The sequence below is a fragment of the Malus domestica genome, chromosome 12 (genome assembly GCF_042453785.1).
Source record: "Malus domestica chromosome 12, GDT2T_hap1".
Classification (NCBI taxonomy): domain Eukaryota; kingdom Viridiplantae; phylum Streptophyta; class Magnoliopsida; order Rosales; family Rosaceae; genus Malus; species Malus domestica.
The window spans coordinates 27,457,378-27,467,410 of record NC_091672.1 but is presented as its reverse complement, the minus strand read 5'-3'; the positions used below and the strand labels follow the sequence as shown (position 1 = coordinate 27,467,410).

At 36.0% G+C, this 10,033-nt stretch overlaps 1 protein-coding gene across 2 annotated transcripts; it reads right to left on the bottom strand.

Moving 5' to 3' along the window:
- Window positions 1-645: 645 nt before the first annotated feature.
- On the bottom strand, window positions 646-8,376 carry LOC103423542 (protein SEMI-ROLLED LEAF 2-like). 2 transcript variants are annotated; one of them, XM_070809742.1, is made up of 20 exons: window positions 8,148-8,376; window positions 7,190-7,499; window positions 6,406-6,480; window positions 6,169-6,284; window positions 5,743-5,857; window positions 5,399-5,521; window positions 5,259-5,306; window positions 4,869-5,065; window positions 4,541-4,737; window positions 4,171-4,454; window positions 3,945-4,091; window positions 3,134-3,547; window positions 2,881-3,030; window positions 2,622-2,700; window positions 2,424-2,536; window positions 2,080-2,277; window positions 1,812-1,949; window positions 1,516-1,656; window positions 1,146-1,352; window positions 646-921 (listed from the first exon to the last, which is right to left on the bottom strand). In XM_070809742.1, the coding sequence occupies exons 2-20, from the start codon at window positions 7,394-7,396 to the stop codon at window positions 805-807; spliced, it is 3,066 nt and encodes a 1,021-aa protein (XP_070665843.1). In that variant the 5' UTR covers window positions 7,397-7,499; window positions 8,148-8,376; the 3' UTR covers window positions 646-804. The 2 variants fall into 2 exon arrangements, with proteins under 2 accessions (XP_070665843.1, XP_008359849.2); XM_008361627.4 differs by having other exon boundaries at window positions 7,190-7,327.
- Between the last annotated feature and the right edge of the window lie 1,657 nt (window positions 8,377-10,033).

Below are 10,033 nucleotides of genomic sequence, written 5' to 3'. Positions count from 1 at the left end.
CATTCTCATTTTCGAACTCTATTCTTTCGCTATTGGAATCATATTGTAGAAGTATTTTTCCTACCTTGACTAGTTTCTCATGACTCTTTTCAAAGCATGATTGACCCATTAATTTACCTCCAAAACTAACAAAAGAAATTAAGGACAAATAAGTGTGCGAAAATCACTTCTCAAGAAAATGATTAGGGTGGCTATCAAAAGAATAAGCGGTTTTATATGATTCCTTATTTCTCTCTTTTTTTTTCTTTTTTTTTTAAGCGAAGGGAAAGCAAGGCTTGACATGACTGATTAACCTAACGCATCAGATTCAATGGTGCATTTCAGTTGCTGACTTCCATAGGTTTTTCCCTCAAAGAGGATACAACATTTAAAACATTACGAGCAGTTTTCGGCTGTTTTATGATTATAGATATGGTTTGATGAGATGTGAATGTGTATGCACGTATCGGTGTTGTATCCCTTTTTTTTCTATCACTCTCGTCACATGAATTCATTTTTTCTATCTATTTCATCACATGAATGTAGCATACATGATACATGCGAGCATCTGTATAGCAAGGATTTTCTGGAGAGAGAGAGAGAGAGAGAGAGAGATGCATACTACAAACTACAAAGAACATGCTACACTGTATAACTCTAGCTCAATTACCGGAAAAAGTTCGATATAACCTTTTGATAAACTGGGCATGGAAGCCCTCAAGTCAGATGATCAGAGTCGACTAAATTTAGAGCTACTTATCCCAAGATACTGCCTAATACTTTACAACATCGATTACTCTTCAAGAAGAGCGCCTTCTCTACATACTAACACCCAGCTGCCTTGAGGAAGTTGTCAAATGGACTAGCAGGAGGCAGCCTTATAGCCAACCAGGGATCTTGTGACGATGCAGCTCCATGAGCAGGTCCAATGTCACTCGTTATCTGCATGAAAATTAACATGCGCGTCGAACATCAAATAAAGCATAAAAACAAGTACATTGCTACGTTACACAGTTGCTTTCATGAAAAGGAATTTAAATATCAGAGATTCTGAAAAACCAAACTGTACAGCATGGTATCTCAACAGTTCTTCAATAAGCATGTCCGCAGTGTAATTCACTAACAAGCGAAAACAAAAATAGTAGGGAAATCAAACAAGGCCTGACCTTCTGGAGTGCTGCGCGTCCATCTGCAGGAACTGCTGGAAACAATCTGTCACGGACACTGCTCTGATGATTTTCATAGGCCAACCAGTTCGAGAGTTTCTTCCTTGTCCCTGTGCCAAGGGCTTCGCACCGGCTTGCCATGGTGTTGTAGGGGAGAGGTGATGTAGAGACAGCTGTTCCCGCTACTTGACCGGCTACCTCAAGTGCCTAAAAACAATTTTGTTCAGTTTTTGTCAAATGTACAAATACAAGATGTCAAGAACCTGACAACTGTCAAATGATTCAAATCTTGTTGTATATGTGGTTGTGTTGTTTTACACAAAGATGCTTGTAAACACAGAGGGAGGTGGGATAGGGTGCACGTGGTTACCGATTCCATCAGCTGTCCAATGCTGATAACATGGGGCGGCACAGAGGAGGATGTAGGCACTCTGGGAATGAAACGAGAGAGGTCAGCGACAGATGCTTCACTTGTCGCATCATCCTCCTCTGATGAATTTGTCGGAAATTCCTGCAACATGAGGTGAAGTCATTGAGAATGCTCATACTTTCAATGCTATAATTGTTATCGTTGTTGTTTTTCTGAATTGGCATGATACATGGTTGTGATCAATCTGGAACGTCACACTCCAGCAGTAGCAAGAAAAGCTAGACCAAAGAGTATACCCCATCAAACGATGATTCCTTCGAATGGCCTGGCATTTGATTTTGGTCAAAGTCAAGCATTGACTGTGGGCCAAACATGAATATATCATCAGGTGTGAATGACTCCAAAAGTTGCTTTGCCACATCTTCTCCCTTCATCTTTAAAAAGAAAACCAAGCAAATCAGAATTCGTCTGGTTGCATGTGTGCGTGCACGTGCGTGTGCGTGATTGAGAGAGAGTGGGAGAGAAGGAAAGAAGAAAATTGTGGTCCATAGTAAGCCATCATACCTCAGAAACCTTTGATAGAAACTGAATCAAAATTTCCATCATGATATTGTCTGATTTGTATATCTTGTTCCGCAAATCAGATAGTAATGATGAAGCCATCTGGTTATCGGAAACAGATCCATATTTACTAACATCTGCATTAGGCTTTACATAAATCTGAAGATCGTCACTGATGCCCAAATATGGATCAACCTGAATCTGAAGGATTGAGCAGATTTGTTAAAATGATAATATGCTCTAAACTCCTTTCACTTAAAAGCTAGAAAATGTCACACTGTGATCATATTGCTGCACATAGTTTCTACGTAGCAAGAGTATTCAGGATGAGGATAAGGTATACTAACATCATATGGTATTAATGACTTAAGCAAAGGAATGTGATAGATCTTAGCCGCAAACATCAACATGCCAATCGATAGTACAAGCATAGATCTCCGACATGCTGGGGGGAACGTCCCTGCCAAGCATTTAAGAAGTTTTATCACAACTTTACCTTTTTCATCAGAAGTAATGACTGTTTAAGGACTTTTTGCTGCCCATACCTTTGTTAGAATCAAGGGATATATTCCTCAGAGACAGCAGAAATTGAATGAAACGAACTATAAGGTTGTCTGTTGGATTCTGCAAAATTACAAATTACAAAAAAATGTAAGCAACTACAGAAACACTTAACCATGCCGTCATGGCCATGGTCCCTAATAGAGGTATAAAGGTGAAGCGAGAAGAATAGAAACATGATACAAGACATAAATGAAGAAAAAAATGTAATGTAAAAAAAAAACAAAAAAAAAAAAACTTTACCTTCAAATGTGAAGAAATAAGCACTAAACTAAAAGAATGGCCTACAGCTTCAATATTTGAAGGCAAATTATCTGGGAGATTGGCTTGTATCCAAAAAGCAGACAGCAAGTGTGATATTTGATCCTCACTAAACTTCATAACATACGGATCCTGAGGAAAACAACAAACCCAAAAGTATCAACTTAGTCAAGCAAGCGAAAGTAGTCTCCAAATGTTACCAGTTATAAAATAATTAAACTTCTTAATATCTTACTGGCTCTATTAAGCTGACGGTTCCAGCCGTCCTGTCAATAATAGAGCTAATTTTGTAAAAATTAGGGGAATTTTTTCGGTTATGCCCCTGCTTCCAGTCTTCTTCAGCAGGCTCTTTATCTTTAAAATCATCACAAGCATTATTGTTCCCGTGCTTTTCGGCTTTGGGGCCATCTTTTTCCTTCCTCAGCTTTTCAAGTCTGGCTGTGATTGAAGCAAAGGTAGATGCTGTATTCGACTGCCATCCTCTTGATTGGTATCCAAAACCAGATTGTAGAGATGAAGCTTCATGTCGGGACCGGTTAGAACTTGGAATGAGAAGAATAGAAAATATCTGGTGTGCTCCAACACGGACCTCAACATCTGGATGCACCATGACTTTCAGAAGTTGGACAAGAAGGGACTCGGGAAACACCTACAAAGACAAAAATGAAAAATGGTTCAGTATGCCGTATTTTAAAGACAATAGCAGAGAACAATGTACGGCCTGCCATGACTCATGAATCATATCTAGTAGATGCAGTTCCTTATAAAACCAATTTATCACAGTACTGGAACCATGTTCTTCAATTAAATTAAATACATGTTATTTGAAAGTGTGAACCAATTTTTATAAAAGTACGAATTACATATCCACCAATTTACATCTCCCTTACGTACAAATTCAATTTATGTCACCGGAAACCATTGAATCAAACATCAGTGCTAGCCTTCCCTAATACAATTTTCAATTATGTAAATAATCCAGGAAAAGAGAGGGCAGGAATGCATAAAAACCTCCAAAAGCAGCAAACTGGTCAAAGTTCCCTCACCTGCTGTGTACGTGAAGAGATCAACGCTAAAGAGATCATGTGAGCAACAATCATTAACGATCCAATGGTTGCCCTAGCAACAATTCCAGATGGAAGCTTCTCCAGAGTTATAGCCATCATGTCAAATAGTGGTCGTACGTTGCCAATCTATTAAAATAACCAGCGCAGGCTTTTAGTAATAATAGAAGCACCACATACTACAAAAACCAACAAGTATAAAACTTACTCCTCTCGAAATTTCTAGTAAGCAGTCTTCAATGGAATTTTGTAGCATGATGTTAATGTTTGATTCTTGCTCTCCAACTGATTCAGCAGTGGCTTGAAGACTCTTCCTCAAATGCCTACATAGGTCAGACACAAATCCAATTTCTGCCAACACTGCACCAGATCGAATCTGGCTAGCCAAAGCACTAGCAACTTGAATGACAGAAGATTTGAGTTGCGGATCATGCGAAATGTTTTTGTGGTCAAGATGACGGATCACATAGGCTAAAATCAACTGCTGATTCCCTGAAGCCAAATGTTGACATTAGAAATTAGCACCTGCAGTAAAGGGTTTGAGCACGTATGTAATTTTGCAAAAAATATCAAGATACCTGAAGCCTCCATAAAGTATGACATATCAGACAAAACCAGCATGGCCAACCCTTGTCGAGGAACCCAGTGGTGCCCAGAATCAAAGTAGACAAACATTGGATCCAATACTCGGCGCATTGTTGTGCTCTCCTTGGATAACTCTATCATTCTCTGAATACAAATTTGAGCCCACACTTTTGGTGTTTCAATTTCTTCTCTGAAACAATGAACCAAAAGTATTACAAAAGGGCAAATGGATCAAAGCAAAATGCAATTAGCATTGTATACAATTCCAAGTATCAACCAACAACTACAACTCCTCCCTTTTAGACTTCCAATAACTCCTACCTTGTCAGAAGAGCAGGATCCTTCTTTTCGGGTCGTGGCCTGATGATCTTGCAGCTAGGGCTAGCGTCATCGCCAACTACACCAACTCTGCTTTCACTTCGAACCACTTCATCCACCCAATTATGATGTGGCTGCCCTCTCTCATCATCTTCATTATGTGTATCTGGCTCATAGTTATCCAAGGTGACATGTACAATCTGCACTCACGAGAAAAAGGTTTGCAATGCTCAATATTTATGAAAGAGTGGTGCCACTGGCTTGATATCTGATTTCGAAAGGACCAGTGCAACAACTAATTAGACATTTAAATGCCCCAAAAAGTTTGTATAAGAAAAATAATCACCGAAACATTTTTAATAGCTTGAAAGAATGATACTGGAAAAAACTAACCTCATCAAAATCAACAAAAATATACGAAAATTCTGCCATGAATCGCACCTGCCAAGGTGGAAATTTATCAAATTAAGATTGTTCCAACTGAAAAGAAAAACAGTTCTTAAGAGTTTCAATAACTCAAATCATAAAACTACCATGGCTGAAAGGCATTGCAAACTTGATGCTCTCAAGCTTTGATGAACTTCACCACTTTGACGTGCAAGCTTACATACTTTGTGAACCAAACTCTCAATGGTATGTGTGTAAGTGCCGTCTGTCTGTTCAGTGATTGCATCAACAAATGTAACAATAGGTTAATCATATGTATTAATTTTGTACAGAAAACTGAAAAATTTCGAATCGTCCATTAACATAATAAGAAATGACACAGGTAATATCAACCATTATACATACACCATTGTCAACCTATAGATTTACGACACTACACCATTGATAGGCAGATCAAACAACTATTTAGAGAGTGTAACTTCGGAATCACCTGACTATAGATGAAATTCGTTAGGGTTTGGCATCCAAGTATGCGCATAGCATCTTGCTTAGAGTTGTCCAGGAGCTCAGTGACCACATGCACCAGACTGACTGCAAAACATGCCCTGAAAGATACGAAATATATTCAATACAACAAGAGAATTTCATGCAAAAAAGAATTCCCTCTATTTAACAACTTTAAAGAGGCTGGAGTGAAAATAAAAGGAAGAGTGAGTGAGAGAGAGCACGTAAAACACCATTAATGGGCACAAATCTAAAAGAGCACAAAGTGAAATTGTGACTTGAAAACTAGCCAATCACACAAAAATAGTTTCCATCCACGAGATAATCATCAAACAGACCTTTATTTCCACAAAAATCACTAACAGACTTCTATTAAATGGTGAGAGAGAGAAAGGAAACAGCTAAGACTTACATCTGCTCCTTACACAGGCAAAGCAACTTGTTGTAAGCCTCCACAACAATATTGATGAATTTGATGTGCTCCAATCTAAGCTCTTTGTAGCATCTATCTTCAAGATATTTGGCAATCTGTTGAAAAAATAAGCAACAACTTACGGATTAATAATAGCCTCAGCCGTAGGCAATCAATTTACGGTAAGCTCATTTTTATTGACCAAGACATAAATAAATGGGATAGAAAATTTCATACCTTTGGGATTCGAAAAGGATTTTTGGCAGCATATTCGCATAACTTAACAATTTTTCTTTCATTGGGAGGGCAATCCTGAAAATTTTTTGGGACACTTAACTTCAGTATGCCAGCTACTGATAAGAAAAGCATACATAGTATAAAATTTTCAATCTAATATAGTTATATAGACTAGCAAACAATTCTTTGGGGAGCATGCTCTGTTATTTGCTGGTCACAAAAACTTTCAACACTCTCAATTTTGGCTTAATTGAGTTCCTGGGTCCAAGTATTCTAAACCTCATGTATAGATGGAACAAGTTTCTCTTTTCAAACAATCAGGTATCACATGTCGCTAGATTCTCAATCGTGATAACATCATAATCATTTAGACATAAGTCTAACAAGAGAAGATTGCCATACACACACACACACACACACACACAAACATACACCACGTACTATGGGCATAAATGTACTGCTGATATACAAGGAAAGAACCGTTGGGAAAATAAGGATGATATCTAAGCTCCGTTCAGACTTAATAATTAAGGACAAATGAAACATAAAAATTTCAATTGAAAAACCCTTCCTCAAGCATCAAAACCTACTTTCTTATTAATTTCAATTGTTCTAATAAAAAATGGAGGGATAATGTTCAAGAATGAGAAACTAGATAAATTACAAATACCAACTCCAAGGCACATGATCAAGAGGTCAAAATTACCAACTACTATCTGGCGTTCACAACATGTCTGTCCACAATGTCTTAAAATCAAAGGGTTTAATATAGTTTTATACTCACAGGAGACTTGGGAAAGATTTCGGCAAGCAGCTTTTTGTAACGCTTAACGGGTTGTCTAGATCTTGACCTCATAGCAGGGCAGCATATGCACATGCTCTCACACGCTGGGAACAGCTTTCTGGAGATGACCCCCATTTCCTGAAAAATTGAAAGAGTAATGCTAAGGAAACTGAATTTAGAGACTAAATTTTGAAAACTAAACGACATGTAAATTGATGATTGGTTTATTATTTAAGCGTTGATAGACGTGCTCATTTCTATTGGTGACACATCATTTAGTTTGCAATTTTAGTCTCTAAATTTATTCTCTCTAGCATTACTCAAATTGAAAAGCAAAAAATAATGAGAATAAAAAACAGATTGCTAAAAAACCCAAAAATTCTTCCCTGGGGACATGAACAGCACAGTTCAACTAACCTAACAAAATACATAAAACAGGAATTTACCATCCCAGCAGAAAATCCCATATCAAACATAACAAATAAATATACTATACATACTCAAACACTACAATCTAATATTTTTAAGTACAAAAAGAAAACAGAAGGGAAAAAACACCCAACGAGAAATATGTAAGGAAATAAAGAAGTAGATAAAGAGAAGAATTCCCACTGTCTACATAAATTTAAATTTTCCTCGGTTATTTACACACACCAAAGGAGAAAAGGGTGCTAAAAGGAGATTATCTGATACTGCATTGATATGAACATGAACAAGTACACACAAAAGTTGTATCACAGGAGAAACAAACATGAAAAACAAGAAGAAAAAAAACTGATCACAAATTCACAACCAAATAAAAGCATAAAACAACCATAACAAGCCAATAATGATAACCCAGAATCGAAACCAACATAGAAATCCATGTAAACGTGTAAAGTCTTCAACTTTGATAGAAGAAACAGAAACCCAGAAAAAAAATTACAAAAAACATGAAGTAAACAAGCCAAGAACTCACCTTTGTTTTTGCAGAGGCAGATCTGGGTAGGGACAATTTTACCTCCAATGGGGGTTTAAACAGAAGAACAAGTGAGCATGAGAACGAGAGAGAGAGAGAGAGAGAGAGAGTTGAGCTGCTTTCATTCCACGTGATGGGATGTCAGTTTTCTCTCCACCCTTTCTTCCCTCATACTGAAGAAAGGGGACTGCTTTGTTGGGTTTGTCAGAACTTGGAAGACTACAAAACTGTCCTTTATTGGTTTTTCATGTTTAAATACTTTGCTAATCTAGAAGGTAAGATTTTGTCCAACCAAAAAAAACGTTGAATTGTGTTAATTAATCTTAAACAAACACTAATCCAATTGAATGATTTTTTTTCCTAGCTTTTGTGAATGGTAGGGGCATAAAAGAACCTGAAAATTTAACTTTTCCCCCTCAAAACTCTTTTTTTTTTTTAGCCAATAATCCATCATATCATATTTATTTGAATAAAACTCAATAATTAGAATTCAACTAAGCAACTTATCAAATTAAGTGTGTGTGTCAGTTTTATGTTTTTTAGATTCGTAATATACTCTCATCTAAGCCAGTATGGAAATGTCTTGTAATTACGTTTTAATTGATCATGTGCATTGAATTTGGCAAGGTATTGTAGCCATGAAATTTGGTTCTAGATATAGGAATTGATTAGGAAATATTTTTAATTTCAACAATATATTTCAATTTGTATATACCTAATTTAGTGTTTAATTTCAACAATATCTATTGTTTAATTTTATAAAAGTAATTTACCTACCGTATAATTATATGAAAATAATTTACCTACTATGAAAATAACTTACCTACTGTTTATTTTATATGAAAATAATGTACCTATCTTTGAATTTTTACAAAGTTAATGTATCTGCTTTTTTAATTTTTAACAAAATTAATTTACCTACTTCTTTTTATGGTATTAGCATACATAATGTAGAATATATGCCCGTGTATAGTTGATCTAATTAGGTTTTGGATTGGGGGAGTTCACACAAAATTAAAACATATGAGAGATATGGTGGCATGATTTTGTAAATAAACACAAATTCATGGACACATTTTATTCAACATGACATCATATTCAAAATTTGAGTTTTATTTAGAAGTTATCATACATGTAGGTTTTTGTCAATAATTTAAGAGTTGTAAAGGTTTAAATCTTAGGAACCCTAAAATAACTAACCTTTTATTTGAACTTTTTTGGGTCTATACTTTACTTTGAACTCAAATATGCAATGGACAAGGAGATCTTTGTGTTTTCAAAATTTTGTAGGGTGACATTGCGTTAAGCGTTAGGTGTTAGCCGTTATTTCAAGTTAAAGCGTATGTGCGTTTTTACTTTTTACATTATTGACTTTAGATACTGTCATGCTCCAGTTGTATAAGCATTTACTATAAAATAGTCATTTGCCAAATTGGACCATTAATGAGTAATTTAATGGATTGACTGGTTTACTTAATTGATTGAAGAAACTAGGAGTTAAGAACATCTCGATGTTAAAACGTTTACCATGAATTTGCATATTTTTTTCGTGTTTCGCGAATTTATTATGAATTGTTATTGACACTTCATAAATTTTGTCATTTCAATCTTTCTATATTTAATTTTTTTAGATGCCAAAAATATCTAATAGATAAATATTTTTGTCGTGGACCGGTAATAATTTAAACAACTAAGTTAAACATGATTAACAGTTTGAAAGAAATTTATATGCGATGCCCCATATTGTTCAGGACAAAAGAGGGGAAACCTCCCAAAAGAGTACAATTAAAGTAAGGAACCCCACGTTTAATCACCATTAGGGGGCCTTCGTTTTTGGGTTAAAAATCTTTCCCAATAATCTTTTTTTATTTGCTAAAATACTGCCC

Coding starts and splice junctions, on each gene's coding strand:
- LOC103423542 (XM_070809742.1), bottom strand. CDS start 7,396: ATGTCGTTTAGTTTTCAAAATTTAGTCTCTAAATTCAGTTTCCTTAGC. Junction 2,701..2,880: donor TTATTTCTTCACATTTGAAG/GTAAAGTTTTTT, acceptor GTAATTTTGCAG/AATCCAACAGACAACCTTAT. Junction 2,278..2,423: donor AGTCATTAATACCATATGAT/GTTAGTATACCT, acceptor TCAATCCTTCAG/ATTCAGGTTGATCCATATTT.